The following is a 17,306-nucleotide window of genomic DNA, read 5'->3' on the forward strand; positions in this document are numbered from 1 at the left end:
TGAAGAAAATTAGTAGAGCTCAATCCCATTCTGCCATTTTGTCCCACGTATTTACATTATTAGCTGTATTGTGTCTTACTGATATGGCTAGGACTACAAGATTTCACTTTATTAACCTGTGATAAACTTCTCAAAAAAACATGCTAATAACTATACAAACTTGAAAGAGCACGATAATAAAAACAAACTAGATAAACTTCACACACTTGATGATAATTTCTTGGAATATTAAAAAAGAAAGCAAAATAGATTTGGGTATGCTAGAACATAAATATAATTCATTATTCATTCATACCATGCAGCGTCAAAAAATTACATTGTACTTGCAAACATTTTGAGCAATACCATTAAAATTTGTAATCTAACAATCCTTATAACCTAGCCTAGAGATTCTATGTATGCATTTCATTCTCCAATATAGTAAACTACAGTGTTTGATATTTCTGTATGTGGTTCACTACAGTTTTTTTATTATGACAGATCATATATCCACTAGTGAATATATTTACATAGCAATTATCCAATAGTGGATACATGTGATATCACATAGCAAGCCTGCACTAGTGTCTAGATGAGACACAAGGGGTTAACAGTCTAATCTGGTGGAATGAGCTCCGAATGCACTATTCCCCTTCACATCAAACATCTGATGTGGACACCCTATGATTTCCTTCTACAGCCTACTAAATTATACAGATTTTTTGCTGTATTTCATATAAACTTATTTCCTTGAATTTCATTAGAAATATATCTCTTTTTATTAACCCTTTGATGTGCATGATATTATTTTTATAATTTTTTTAACTAAAACTCTAGAAATTGAATACAATGATCCTAGAGACAAGTAATATATGAATTTAAAAAAAATCTACTCTCCCCATTGTTCTGTGGGTGGTGGTTGCACTGTCAAACCAGCGCACGTCTAGGACTTTGAAACTTACCTCTTTCCACGCACGCTTCGAATAAATGACGAAATTTACGAATTTAAAAAAATGTATGCAAGAATTGCATTATATGTAAATTTTGTACTTATTTTTACAAAGTAAATCATCAGAAAAAATTAAAAAATAAACATTTATGTATTTTTTCTATAGCAGTGAAAATACAAGTATCTACATAATAAGGACGTTTGGATAAGTGGATAAAAAGCTCAGTAAAGTAAGGATTAAAAAAACTCAAGTGTTTAAAAAAAATTCAGTTTTTTTTTTTTTTTTTTTTTTTAAATTTCAAAGAATAAATTTTTTTGTGGCACTGTTCAAAGCATGTTTTGCCTTTTGGTGCACACATAGACCCATATTGCATGTTTCGCACATGTACCTCATTGAGGTATGAGTGAGGTTTCTTCCTTGTGCTACAAAATGTACACTGCCTGGATCTACATTTCACTTGTTTAAGTCCAGCGTTATTTAATTTCTTTTCATCTGACACATGAAATTTGTGCTTTTTTTATGTTAATGGGGTGGCTTTGGTACGGATCATTCGTTTCAAATTCATATTCATTTTATTCATATTTTGTCCCAAAATATTTAGGAAATATTTTGTCCCAAAATATTTAGGAAATATTTTTAATTTAAATAAAACTTTAACATTAACTTTAAACCGCACCAAATAATTTATAAAATCACAATACTAGCTTGGGAAGCAAGTGTGTCAGAGAAAAATCTCTGGGAAAGAAAGACTTTTTCTTTGGGCAGGTGCATGTATTGTTTAGTAATAAAATAACTCTGTGGCTTCAAAGCCCCTTATCCATATCCGAGTTAAAATAAACATTCCTATTTGAAAAGCAAGCAAACGCCATTGTGAAGAGCAGTGGTTTCAAGGCGCGACTACCGAACCTTTAGAGTAGTGATTCTCAACATTTTTTTGTTGTGGCACACTTTTAACAATTTCAAAATTTGGCAGCACACAGAGAAAAAGATAAGAAAAATTGTTTACTTACCACTGTGTAAAATAGTTTATGATAATAAATTTGAATGCAAAATAAAATATGCACTACAAAAACAGCAGTACGTTTATTAAGGGATTAATTACAAGTTAACAATAAGAATACTTTTAATGAGAAATTTGAGCTTGATTTTTTTATAATTTCATTTATATTCAGTCATAAAAATGACAATGCTACTCTCATATTGTTTTCTACATTTAACAGTTTTGATCTTTTTTTTTTTTTTTTTTTTTTTTTAGTCCAAAGGGATTTGAATCCCGAAGGACTATTAGTTTCGTTTTGGCATTTTGCGTTGGACTCATAAATGACGGGTTCACTTTTCAAACTGTTGCCACAAAATGTTAGAGTCCTGCATTATATTTGAAGAAATTAAATAATGAAAAATCTGCATAAATGTATGTATATTTCTCGTATTGTGATAAAACAACGGTACATAGAGTCATCGAATTTTGAATAACGTAATCCTCCAACGAATATGAGCATGTGGAAGACCAAATTTGAAATTTGTTTTATGATCGATTTCCTATTTTTTAAAACTTTGAAGAATTTTTGATTAACAAACTCAAGGATTTCAAAGCGAGCAATAGCAACGTTGTGCAGAAAAAACATTTTTATCTCCAGCGCGTGAGTCTCTGTATCGGAAATTCTAAAGATATGCTCGTTTTAAAACTATTTTGCGATATTGCTGTTGCACTGGATCTTATGGTTTAAGTGCGAGGAACATGATATTTAATAAAGAAAGGTAACACACAAAATGTTAAAAAACGCCCCTTTGGACGTAAATTAAAATCTGAAACATTTCAGATTTTTTTTTTTTTTTTTTTTATGTTGGTTAATACTGAAAATCTGAATTTACACAAATAAGATGTAGAAAACTGTAATAATATTTTTAAAGCTCTTTTGGCCATCATGGGATAATAGCATCCAACGTTAATCCAAAATGAATTAATTGATTCTTCAGACTATTTTAAAATTTAATCTCGATTATTAGAAAGTGAAATAAGTCTTCCTCTTCGTTCAAAGTTAATTCAAATATTTCGGCACCCAAATCGGCTTGGATACCACAATTGGTGCACATAATGTTTTAAAAAACGAATTTTGCCAATTCTCATATGTACCATATACTAGGATTAAACCCATTATGATTTTTACTATATGCATTTCTAAAACTTTGTGGTACACTTTCAGAATTTGGTGGCACACAAAAGTGCTGTGGCACGGTGGTTGAGAATCACTGCTCTAGAGGATTGTGAGCATTGTGACACAATGCTCTAGTGGCTCAGTGGTCACACACTGAAACCACAAAGCAAATGCCATAAGTATAGATAGGTTTAGATATATATATATATATATATATATATATGCAGTTTAATTATTGCAATTTTTTATTGTTTATGATAGAAATCATGATGTGCGATGAATAACTTTTGAAATTTAAAGTTGTTTATATTAATAAAAGGAAGTTATTTTGTCTCATTGAAAGCGAATTTTAAAAAGTATCCGATTTGAAGTACTAAGACCTAAAACCTGTGATTCTGCAGTCATTTTGTGTTATTTAGAGGTAAAAGATCAGTAATCAATTGATTTTCACTCAGAAATTCTGGAAACGAGGAGGAGGAAAAAAATTCAAAAATTGGTTTCAGGGTGCAACCACTGCATATAAAGGGTTAATTCAGTTCTCATTTCACAGCAAGGCAAAACATCTTTAAAAATTGTAAAATACAGAAAAACATAACTAGCTAAAAACAGTTAATAATTTTTTTAACAATTAATATTAGTTTCTAGACAAAAACAATCAATTCAGCCAACAGGCAGGAAGCTAGACTTTATTGTGAACAAAATTTAAAGTTTATTTTTCGTCCCAGTCAAAAAAACATTGAAGTAGTGCACTAACTGACTTAATTCACTATTCTACCAAGTTTTTAATGTAAACAAATGGCAGCATTCTTAGGCTTAGCCCCACTTAAACTTTTAAATTGTTCATAATTCTACAACTATAGCATACAGATTAAACTAAAGATTTAAAAATCTTAACTGGAAGTCACGAATAACATAATTCAATCACTTTTAAATGATTAGTGCAGAGCGGTGCAGAGCCAACCTTTGCAACCAACTGTTAAGAAATTTTATCTTATGCAGTGTTTTTTCTGTGTTAATATGTTTTAACACTCAAAAGAAGCAACAGATGGAAGCATGCACACACACAAAATCTGCATCAATTTATACGTGCTTAAACTTTGAAAAAAAAAAAAAAGATTAAAAATTTCAATTTTTCCCACTAGCTCCATAAAAATTGCATCTAGTTACCCAAGTATAACTTATGAATTTTTTATTTACATACTCTTATTTGTAAAATTACTAATATAGAGAGAAATCTTTAATGCCCTCTTAGAGCTAGCATGCCCTTTTAGAGTTAAAACTTTCCTATATTTTCTATTTACTAAAGTGTAATGTGATCTTAGGGCTAAAACAATCCTATGGATTTTCTGATTGCTAGGGTGTGTAATGTGATCTGTAATATGATCTTAGAACTAACATTTTCCTGTGTATTTGCTAATTTCTAGGGTGTAATGTGATCTCTGTGTTAGGCAAGAAGGGGAGTATGTTATAAGTTTGGAAAGAAGGTACTGCCCTTTTCTTTCAGAGAAGAAAAATAAAAGATTGAGCAGGAACTTTTCATTCTTTCAGACTCTTTTTCTAAAAATAGCTGTGTCTTTTTACTTTGTACTATTATGTAATTATCAGAAAGGCATCACATGCTTTCAAAAGTTTCATAATTTGTAAAACTATGTGGATATGTGATACCTATATTTTAGATAACTTCCACATACTATTTCTGATGAAAATACGAAGATGGAATGTTATAAATTTTACATTTTTAGCATTTACTTAGTATATTTATACATTTAGAATAACATCATATGAAATAAGATCAGAATAAATAGTATTATTTGTACTATATTTTTAAATTATGGAGTTTTCAGAAATTATATTTTATTAATATTTGACAAAAAACACAACTAATTATACTTATATGTATTATTTTGATGTAAAAATTAATGCCCAAAAATTCGCAAATTTCATGCTCTACATGGGCAGTGGTTTCACTCCTGAACCCCCTTCCTTTCAAGGTTTCCAAACTTTTTTTTCGATACATTTCCCATTTACAAAGCTCAAAGGTACTAGTTATTAATTAACTTCATTAAAGACTGAAAAAATTTCAATGTGCCCCTCAAAGGGTTAAAGCACAAAAAATAAAATAATAACTTAGTAACCTATAAGAATAAAAATACAGAGCTCACAAAGCCAGGTAACACAGTGGATGTGTATATATATATACACACATCTGGTGAAGCCAATTGCAACCAAAAGGGGAGATGCACAACTCCTTATAGAAATACAAAATTTCAATATTCTAAGGCAACTCATTTTTGAGTTATGCAAGATACATACGCACATCCATACAGATGTCATAAAAACTCTTCTGAATACATTTTAAATCAAATCCATTTTGAGAAAAAAAAAAGGAGTCCTTTATTCTGTCCATACGTACAAATGCCCTGTAAAAAATCCATCAAATTGTTTAAGAAGAGCGATCAAATGGATATTTTTGTTGAAATATGATACCTGAATTACAATACCTCCTTTACTTCATACAAAGAAGTAAAAAAAAGAGCACGGTCTGACTTCACTTAAAGTGCTTTTTTAGGCAAACTGATAATGGCATCTTCCATGGGCTTGACTTCGGAGTCCTAAGAATAGCCCCACATCTTGTCTCCAATAATGACCTTGGAAAGAAGGTCTGCATCACTTTACAGCTGTTCTTTCAAAGTGAACAAGTTTCCACTCGACGACATTTTTGCTGGTTTGTCAGAATTTGAAGCATGAATTTCTCAGTGACCCTTCTCATTGCCAAATCTTCTGCTGAACCAAGCCCCAATATAGCCCAAATAAATTCCATCACTGTTCAATGGTACATTGATGATATATATATATATATATATATATTTTTCAACATTTTCGTTCCACTGGTGAAGATGACAGACATGCAGAACAAGGTTTGTCATAAATCGATATTTCTTTCTCGAACTAAGGAACCACTAATATACTCGAGTTTTTCCCATAGCACCATTCTTGTAAGCAATGCTTTAAAATCTGAACAGTCTGCAGAATTTTTCCCCGAGTATGAAACAAAATTTCATTGAACTATTCACTTAAATCAGCTATCACAAAAAAGAGCCAAAAAACTACTATAACGTATTAGAACCTTCTGAGGAGAAGCCACTGGATGCAGTGAAGTCTAAATGGTAAGGTCTGGCAGTGTTAAGCTTGCCTACCAGAAAAAATGTGTATTATAGTAGCTCTGCCTACCGCAGTGCTATTCCTGTTTTGTGAAGTACCCTCTCATATTAGCTTACAATTTGAAATATTTTGCTTCCTTACTTCCTTTCCTTAATGATGTAAGTATTATCTTAATGAACAGAACTTTATGAATACAGAGATTAAAATAAGTAATTAAAAAATATTAACTAATCAGTGTTGTTTTAATACAGCTCTTCATGTGCAGATACAAATGGCTGTGTCATTCAAAGGATTTAATATGGTCTTTTCTACTTATGCTGCACAATTCTAACGTGTGCTGTAGCATGATTTTTATTTCACAACAGTGCTAAAAAGGGGGAATCCAAAAAAGTTCATTTTCATTATATTATGCTCTTTCATATAAAAAAAAAAAAAAACACTATTCAGTTTGCTTATAAAATTTGTGCTATATGCAGGAAAAGCTTTTGTTTCTAATGACACAGTTTGGAGGTGGTTTGAGAAGTTTAAGCATGGAAATTTCACAACATCGATGATGATGCTCGCTCTGGACGAACCTCTGTAAACAAAGATCTACTAAAGTGAGCTATTGCTGAAAATTTTAAGTTATACAGTTCAGGAACTATTAGACAGACTAAATATTCCAGAAAGGTACATCACTATTTGAAGAAGATTAAGCATGTAAGCTGATGTGATGCATGGGTACCCTATACTCTAACAATGTACAATATGCTTACTCTTTCAGCATGTAATCCTTTGTGGAAATGAACAAAGAACTCATTTTTTGAAAGGGCACATTACTGGAAATGAGAAGTCTATACGATACAACATTTTTACAAGAAAAATATCATGGGGTAAACCAAACAAGCTTTCTTTAGTAACATCAAGAAGGGGGGCTGCATCCCATAAAAGTAATGCTCTGTGTATGGTGAGATTACAGAGAAACTGTATGTTATGAATTGCTACCAACAAATCAACTAAATCTGGAAATATAACTATTCCCAAACGGTAGGTTTAAGAACCAAAATTGAATCAAAATGCCCAGAGCTGATCAATCTTCAAGACCTTTGTCTTCCATCATGATAATGTTCAGCTCCACATCTGGATAAATATTACACAAAAACTTTATGAGATAGGTTGAGATGTTTTGTGCATCCCTTCCCAAATTCAATATACCTTGCCCCTCTTGGATTTTCACCTCTTTGAATCACTTAAAAATGAATGTCCCAGAGTTCACTTCTTGTGATATTGTCAAACAATAGATCAAAAACTTCTTCAGAAATAAACTTATGGACCTTTTAAAACAGACAGCAAAAAGTCATATAGTAAAACGTTCCTGATGCGCTTCCACTGAAAGTTTATGTTTTTGTACTGCTTTATTTGTATTTATCATTAAAACTGCAAAGTTTTTCGGATGACCCAATATATAAATAAATTATTTTCTACAACCTTTAAACCGATATACTTAATTATGTATTCAAAGAAAAGTGTTAACAATAAAATAGTATTTTAAATGAAAACATGTATACTCACCATATTTTGAAATGCTTCATAAATTAATAAAGAGCATTTTGGGTTAAAAAGAAAAAGAGAGAAACAGGAAAAAAGAAGACAAGGGGAAGAAAGTAAATGGGAGAAAAAGCATTACAAATATTGTTTTAATCCTAATCTTAACATATTGTGTTTTTTCAATAAGTCCCAAATTGTATAATAGTGACTAAAATCTAGTGCTCGGCTCTTAATCAAGATATTATGACCACTGTATTAATACACAGCTAATATGTGTATTAATACAGTGGTCGTACTATGTTGACAGTCTGTTGATACTTATTAATGTAATGAACTGATTAAATTGTATTAAAAACCAAAACAACTAAATTTTCATGTATTTTTAAAACTTTATTAAAACTTGGAAAATCAAAATAAGTTAATAAACTTTAATTAAACTCAATTTATATTACCTGCAATCTCAACTAAATCCCCAGGAACTATATCTTTTGCACGAATTCTCTGTACACCTGGTTTATCTTGCCTTATGACTTTTCCCATTTCAGGTTCATATTCCTTCAATGCTTCTATCGCACTCTCGGCATTTCGTTCCTATATAAAACATTAAATTTTATTCATAATCTAAACACCTTGGCCTTTCCTTAAAAATAATTTAAAAGTGCTATCTTCACTGCTATAATAACTACATTATATTTAATTTTGAGTTTTGATATCAAATACCAAAAGTACATATTAACAAATTTCTTTAGTGTTTAAGTGTGTCCAATATAGGACATACAAGTTTAACACATATATGATTAAAAGTAATTGCTTTTTCGGATATCAGAAAATAATGTTAGGATAAATTATTGTAAAATTACTCTCAATAAATTACCATAAATTTAATATATGACATTAAATGCTTGAAAAATTTTTCATCCAAATTGGAATTTTAGAAAACAGCAGCATTAAATATCTAAGAATGATATTTCTTCATTTAAAAATTAATGAAATGCAGTCTTTATTAGTATGATGAATATAAGTTTATATTAAATATATATATGAAGTTTATATTAAATTCCATGTGCAAATGAATTTTCAGTAAAAATAACCTTTCACTGTTTTAACCAAGAAATATTACAATGATCATTTTAAAAAGATAGACAATGTGTAATATAGGGAAAAATACTGAATCTTGCAAATGTTATGCAAGGCGTTAAAAATAAAAAATTATGAAACTTTATATTTTAAAAATACAGGACAAAATCTTGCAGCCTTTAACTAAATTAAGAAATTAATGTTATAAATTTAATATCCAATATAGTTTACATACCTGCCAGACACCAACAACAGCATTAGCTATGAGAATAAGAAGAATGACAAAGGGCTCAACAAAAGCTGTTATTTGACCTTCATGTTCTTCAAATAAGGCTAAGACCTAAGAGGAACACTTTTTAAATATTTATCAAAAAAGAATAAAATATTTTGTCAGTACAAAAGTTTTCATAATAATTACTAACATTCAATTGCCTCAATAGTTCTCTTCAGATGTTTAAACAACTGTAAAGTCCTTCTATGGAAGGACTTTTCAATTATTTTATCTCCTTTTCAATAAATACCTCAACCTATTTTTATAAAGCTAATAACCAAATTTTACACAAATCAAAACTGTTAAAGAAAGGCTGAGCAAAACAGTAATTTTAAAACAAGTATTTTTTAAACTTATAACAGCATTTTTCTCAAGGCACTCTTAGAAATCTGGAAATATTTCAAAAGGAAGATCCACAGATTACATTTAATAATCATAATATTCCCATCTGAAATTCAAAAATCTTTTGAAACGTAACTTATGATAAAATATTCAATACCTTATGAAGCTTAATGAATTATAATATGTAATTTATTAAATATGATATTGGAAAAGTAAAACACTGTACTTTTATTATGCTTGCTATTTATGCACACAGCAGAAAGAGCAACAAACTAGAACTGAATTTATATTATAATATATAAACATATATTATCCTTACTAATATAAATGTGAATATGAGTTTGTTTTGTTTGTTACACTTTCATGCCTTAACTACTTAACCGATCATCATGAAATTTTCAAGAAATATTTTTGAAAGATTAGAAAAGGCTATTAAAATGTCTTTTTCTGACTTTAATTAGCTGAGATATTAATCAAAAACTACTTTTTCCCTACATTTTTCAATTAGTTTGTTGGATTTTCCCTTATTACAGCGATTTGGCTACGCGCCAATTTATTTTTTCACAAATATCTATGGAACAGCGGTTAGTTGAATTTCGAGACATATATCCCCCAATTCCAAAAATTCATTGGAATCCATCGATACCATTCTCATCTTCGTATGACTTTAATCAGCTGAGACATTAATTTAAAACTCTGAAAACCTTAATTTGAATGAGACTCAATAGGGACATTTGGGATTTTTTCTTAGGTCTTCCCGTGTGGGTCCAATGAATTGGCGATAAAAATTATAATTTTTGATCTAATTATCCAAATTTCTCGAAATTTAGAAACTTGTGTCGCACTCTGAATGATAGGAACAATGGTAGTGGAACTGTTTTTGTTGTTTAATTATTTTCAGCTTAAATGCAGATGAAACAATACTCTGCTTGCTATTGTTAACTCTTTCTTGACAGGCTAGGATTCGAAAGCGACAGAGAGGGAGTAGGTGGTATCCGGTTGACCGGCCGTTGGGTTGGCAAAAAGGTCAAAGTTCGCAGATTTATATGTGGAAAATCATTTAAAAATTAATAACTAATTAACTTACCAACTTGAAAATATTGTCGACATTTCGACTTTCGTGATATACGTATTTAATGTTTTGTTTCTTATTTTTTTTAGAGATCTATTCATTCATGTTATATATTTGTTATTGTTGCTTGAAAAATTGCATTTACATCTTATATTTTTTACATTTTACTCTGTGCAATAGCAATTATCATTTTAAGTCGCTCGAATGTTTTTTATTTTTAAAAATAACCCTCTGTTCGGGCATAAATAAAAAATATCCGTGGCTTATAGGTATTCAAAAAAGGGCAGTATTTACTAAAATTTTACGCGGGGCATATTTTTAAAATTCACGCAGAGTTTTAAATTATTTAAGGACATCAACGTAAGCGAAGCCGCTTTGTACTGTATAAGCTAGTTATACAGTACAAAGTCCAAAATCCGGACTGGTCGGGCCTTCGGCTATTCCGGATTTGGGATTTTTCTGGATAATAGATCATCAATTTAAATCTGGTTAGATGGGCATGCAGAAATTATACAATTAAAAATATGAAATCGTAATTTATGAAATAAAGAACAATTATGATCTAAAGGGTATCAAAATTTACACAAAAAAACTTAATATTTATTTGTTTACTTTATTAAACATTTCTTTCAATATAAGTTGTTTAAGGTGCTTCCACAAAAAATTCAAAAAGTTCCTTTTTCTTTTTTCTTGTGTCAATGCCATACTTCTCGCATAATTTTGAGATGGATAAGCCTTTATCCTTTTTTTGCAGCAATTCCACGTTTTGTTTAATGGACATCGAAACATGGTTTCGTTTTGTAGATCCTTTGGCAACTCCAAAATTGAGAACTCTTTTCGACATAATCGAAAGTTCAAGCTTAGTTTTTATAAAATTGCTGTAAAAAATAATAAGCTGGATCAAATTAGAAGATCAGGGAGCAGCGCAGCCTGCCTTATAATCAGTAAAGATAATTTTAGCGTAGCTTAATAGCATCCATTATACCTTATTCGCTCTGTATCACAAGATTGGCGACGAAAGCCAATTTGTTTCGCTAAATTTTGTCTTGCTCCTACTGTGTACTGAATTAAGCCTGAATTATATTAGTTTAGTTATTTACTATACCTACGTTTATTTCTTGCACATGCTTCAAACTAATCCGAGTCCTGAATAAATAAACTCCCACATATACTCAAGGCTTTATCTAGGGCCGGTGCTCAATATCGCCTGGTGCAATCTCTACGGGTCCTAAATTCTCCTACAAATCGCTTTCCTAATCTGTATTTTCACCGCGACTAAACTTTGGATCCCACTGCTTTCCTTAAATCATAAAAACTTCTCATCCCTTAATTTTGCTGCTCAATGCTTCCCCAAATTCCAAAAATTTCGTCTTTCCTAAATTCTGCCATCTGGTGCCGACAAATTCTGTCGCCACTTCTAGATTTATGGTGAATAACATATCAGTTATTCTTAATTAAAATAGCACTAAATGTAATGTTTTGGCCTATGAGTTTCACTAACAAAATCTATTTTTAGCATACAAAAAGAAATTTTTGTTGAATTTTTTCTCGTCAGCATTTAAAAATCTATAATCATCATCACGCGTAATGTTAGCATAAAAGATTGCCATACTCTTGTATAAAATTACTAATATAAAAAAAGTTTAGACGTCAGCACGAGTGATTTCTGAAGCTATCTCATGTATTGATAAACATGCAGTGATGAAAACAAAATATAATAAATAATGATTAGCCAGGTCGGAGTCAGTGATATAAAATAGGTGAATTTTTGTGTCTGAGATGTATGCCAAGTGGACACTCAGCTACGGAGCCAAATTATTAACCTCACAAATTTATGCTTACATGAGTGTTTTTCCATAACGAGGTATTTTATTTAGTGCCTAAGTGAAATTAAGAATCGGAATTTTTAAGTGAAAATCTCCACTTTTTTTATGGAAGGAAAAATCATATGCGCATGCATAAAGCATTAATAAAAAAAATGTTTGCGGCTTTGAGCAACGAGATATATACTGGTAGAGAGCGTATCTGCAACCTCCAACCAGTTCCAGCATTAGTGTCATGTGACTTATGGCCGAATTCCAAAAGTGTGGAAATATTTTACATTCATTTCTACGGGATGAAAGATGGTTGCTCTGCTTTGTTACATAAAATTAAAGAAAAAATGGCTATTCGCTGCAGCGCCTATGGATGTAAAGGTTTTGTAAAAGGAGAACCAGTAACGTTTCATAGGTAACTTAAAACTGCATGATTTATTATTTTATTTTCAGTATTTTTGTCATTTTACTATCTCTGTTGAATTGGTTGGAAAGTTTCAGCCATATTGTATAAGAAAATTGCCGCTGTATATGACATTTTCAGCATTTATTAATAGCATCAAAATGTATTAAATACTGCAACACTATTTACTGGAATTGCCCATTACAAATAATTGAATTTTGTATTATTTTTCCACGTACTCTGTTGAAATAGTAGCGCCAAATCGTACGTGTTTTGTTTTCGTAAACAAATATTGCCTGTGATAAAAAAAGGAAAATGCTATTATTATTATTAAATTATTGTGCGATAAACTCTGTCTCATCTACGATGCTGTTGGGAATTTACCATAATTGAAAAAATATGTGAAAATTTAAATTTTAAAAAAATCCTTGAAAACAGGCCTTAATACGTATTACAATGTGATTTGTTTTTTCTCTTTAGATGCAATGCATTAAAAATAAACGAGATTTTTTACCCCCTCAAATATTATAACAGTATTGCAATTTATTTTTACTATTTTAATTTTTAAATGTTATTCAAAAAGTAAAGTTTCCATTCTCAAATTTTTATTATTCAGTTTAGATTTTCTTCCTAAAATTATTTAACCTAAACATCTTAAACAACAGTGTAAATAATTTAAAGCGATTATTAAAAATACAGATAAAATATTCAAGAAACAAAGCATTAAGTCATACCTAAAAACAATTGTAAAAAATCGAATAATCTACTTCGAGATTATCTGCCGATTGCCAGCTGACGGAAATAAAACACACTCCCTGCCATATCAAAAGCACGCCACACCTGCGACGAACAACCTAAGCTATCACTCCCCAAGAGCACCAAGACCATAAATCACAAGGTATATGTTGGGATCTGGCTAGCAGACAAATTCCCTGTGGAATGAGCCGTCTACCTTTTATATACAGTCGTTGGCTTTGAGGTCTGGATTTTAGATTATTCCGAATAATGGATGTCCGGATTTCGGACTTTGTACTGTATTATAAGAGCTGAATTTATATCATAATGTATAAGAATTTATATTATAATATATAATATTATATGAACTAAATTTATATTATAATATTTATTTTTCTTTACATTAAGCATACTCTTTAAAAAGATGCATTCAATTTGGAATTCCTGTGGCTAAACTTCTCTTACCAATTTTCAGCTTTACAGTAAGATGTGCCCATGTGGGAGATTCACATAAAACTTATTTATTATTCATCTATTAGGTAAAAAATATTAAAACTATCCGAAAATTTTTATATCTTAAAGGTAGAATGTTTGTAAGAAATTAAGAATCTATACAGTAGAGTGTGAAAATGCTGTCTCCTTCCCTGCACTAAAAGGCACCGTTGAATGCTCTGTCTCAAGTTCCTAGTTAATTGTTAAAACACTTTTCAGTCAATATTAGAGATTCTTGATAATGTTTTACAATATGCAGCACATGATTTGAAATAGAGTATTACTAATGTAATTAACTAACAAATTGAATTCAAAAGGTTCAAACACGATCAGATTAAAAAATGCACATTTAATCATTTCAATACCTGAAGGTTTCAGCTTAAGTTATATAAAAAAAATCAACAAAATGAATCATAATGCTCATTTTATGAATTCCTTACTTCTTGATTTTGACATATTTCATACTTACAAATGATATTATTGCAGCAAGAAGCAGAATTTTTACTAATAGATCATCAAATTGTTCTAGGATGAGCTGCCATAAAGGTTTGCCTGAAATTAAAAAATATATGTTTTATAAGCAATAACAGTTCATGCATAAGAAAATAAGCATAATATAAAATACTGAGTAATCAATATGAAAAAATAAAATAACAAACGACAAATACTTAAAGAAGTAAAGGTTTTCATAATATTCCATAGCTTTCATTCTACAGCATACTCTTATTTCAGACCAACAATGCATATTTGTAGCATCGTTCTAATTATTAAATATATATATATATATATATACATAAACTGGGAAAATGCCTAACATGCATAAAAATATAATGTTTTGTTGAAATTAATCATGTGCACAATTAAAATTTAAATAAAGTATGTATTTTCATATAGGTTTACAAAAATACAGTATAAAGTCAGAGATCTAAAACTGTTAGAATTCCAGAAATTTCCAGGTTTTAGAGTATCATTTTAAATCTAGTAAGATGATATGAAGACACAGCAGCACTGGGGCTTGACTTAATTATTTAGATCAGATAGAGAAATGCTAACTCCCTACCTTACCCACTGGCACATAATCACCCAAGGACCAAAAGTGCGATATCGTGGCTAATATCAATGCAATGTCAGTCAATTAACATATCCCCCAGCACAATTTCCCAGACAACATGTGTTTGAAAGTGACTTGCATATATTGCAGTTAGGAGAAAAATCCATAAATTGCATTTACAGTACACCTGCTTCTCTTTGCTGAGCATTATATTCTCCATTCCCAGACTTTGCAAGGGTGTCTTTCTTTTCCCCCTTACTTTTTTGTGCTGCTGCTCTGGAGGTTTAAATATTAGATCATTTGAGAAACTGGATATCTGGATTTCAGACTTTATACTGTGATAACCCCTTAACATACCAATTATTTCAGAAACAGTGTTTCAATTTTCATTTTTGAGCTTTTAAGATTTTTATGGTTCAACAGTGATAATGCTTACTCATATTCGAGGTTTTTCCTAGTAAACTCGAGCTTTTAGGTTAAGGGGTTTATCATATCTATATGCCAAACCAGAATTAAGATATTCCTGCAATAAATATTACTCAACATATTCCGGATTCTGGTTTATGAGCATAAAAGTGAACTTCACTATGACTTTCAGCAATCAGATACCACACTGAAGGTTATCTCTGGAAAGGAAAGTCTGGTGTACCTATGTATCAGTAAATACTGGATACCTGACAGTCTTAATAAAGAAAAAAGCAAATTAAATTTTTCGATAGTTCTTTTCTTCACTCAGGATTTGATAATAAATAGCAATGTTCATACCAACTCTTCCCAACAGTGTACAAAATCACTATTAGTTCTACATTTTTTTAAATATAGTATTAACAATTGCAAATTTTTAGGATAATCAGTTTTTAACTTCTTAAAACCATAATTAAAAAGTTATGAACTGATTGGCAACTTTGGACAGAAGTGTTTATTGTACTGGACAGCCAGTGACACTATTTTTTAAACATTTTATTTTCCTCTCTCTTTTGAGGACAGGCAGCACTGTTGTTCTTCCTATGCACACAATTATCTATTTTTGCTTTAAAAAAATCAGAATTGTACAAACTTGGCAATGTGTACAATCTCCGCACCACAAAGGTGTAGCTAGGGTTTTCAGCACCTGGGAACAACTGAAGATTTTGCGCCCCTTTCTCTGTGCCAAGAATGGAAAACATTTCAGTCTAAAATTTCGTAACATCAATTTGGCGCCCCTTGAATGCTGCGCCCAGGGACAGATGTCCCCCCTTGCCCCACCCTAGCTATGCCACTGCCGCACCAAAATCCTAAGATGAGAAAAAGGAAGAAAAAAGGTGCATGGTGCCTTTAAATGAACCTCATCACACTCTATGCACGCAGAGCTAAGTTCAAGATTTCACCAAAGGCAATAAAACTGCACTATGTGCTCCATCCCTATGCTAAAATACTGAAAATTCCCATAAGGAGGAACTTAATTTACAATCAAACTGGTCAAAATCAAAAAGGAAAACACTTTGGCAAAATGGCATATACCTAAGCTACCACATAATACTTTTGGCAACATGGTGCATTGCCTCATTTTTTGGGAGGGGGGCTTTTTGGTAAAGGTGTAGCTTAATCAGAAAATGCCATTTATTCTAGTCATAGTTTATGGTTATATGTCTTTTCTCAAGAAATTTAATTTTCATTTTTTCTATTATTTTAAGACAAAGTCTGATTATTGTTGGAAAAGAAATACACCAATTAGGCAAAAAAGCAGTGCTAAATTGGTTTAAAATCAATGCCAATCTAAAATCGTTCCTTTGTCAAATGTTAAATACGTCTGAATACTATAAACTGAAATATCATCAAATATTATATTTTTTATATTTTAATACAAGTTCAGCTTCTAACAATATATATAGTTCATAATTTTATAGACTTCATTACACAGATCACTTATTTATGAGGCTCATAAAACAAAGAATAGTAAGAACAAAAATTTATATTTTCAATTTAACAATTTATTGTATTTACCACAGAAAGGAACTATCAATAAAAAAGTATGAAAAGAGGCATTATTAAAATTAATTGTTATTTATTCTATGATACAGTATTCTTTAAGATTAGTTTGATTAAAAATGTTTGCTTTTAAAAATGTTTGATAGTTTGATTTTCTTTCAATTTTTTTAAATGCTCTTTTCTCCATGAGTACATAAACAATCCATACCTGTAGAACTTAAAAAAAAAAAAAAAAAAAATCACAAATAATAATAAATCAAATAATGGTAAATGCTAAACAGAGAAAATGTTTTGGCGCTTATAAAGA

The 17,306-nt window shown here is 30.5% G+C and overlaps 1 protein-coding gene across 6 annotated transcripts in view; it reads right to left on the reverse strand.

The window, feature by feature from the left end:
* LOC118188759 (calcium-transporting ATPase sarcoplasmic/endoplasmic reticulum type-like) overlaps nt 1–17,306 on the reverse strand; it is a 164,602-nt gene that overhangs the window by 66,882 nt on the left and 80,414 nt on the right. For all 6 annotated transcript variants that reach the window (XM_085813522.1, XM_085813521.1, XM_085813524.1 and 3 more), the window contains exons 4-6: nt 14,450–14,532; nt 9,087–9,191; nt 8,227–8,365 (exon numbers count right to left, since the gene is read on the reverse strand). In XM_085813522.1, the coding sequence (XP_085669648.1) occupies nt 8,227–8,365; nt 9,087–9,191; nt 14,450–14,532 (327 nt within the window). The remainder of the gene's footprint in view (nt 1–8,226; nt 8,366–9,086; nt 9,192–14,449; nt 14,533–17,306) is intronic.

This window comes from Stegodyphus dumicola, chromosome 3 (assembly GCF_044657685.1).
Source record: "Stegodyphus dumicola isolate Sdum_Otavi_A_Nest chromosome 3, ASM4465768v1".
NCBI classification, from domain to species: Eukaryota; Metazoa; Arthropoda; class Arachnida; order Araneae; family Eresidae; genus Stegodyphus; species Stegodyphus dumicola.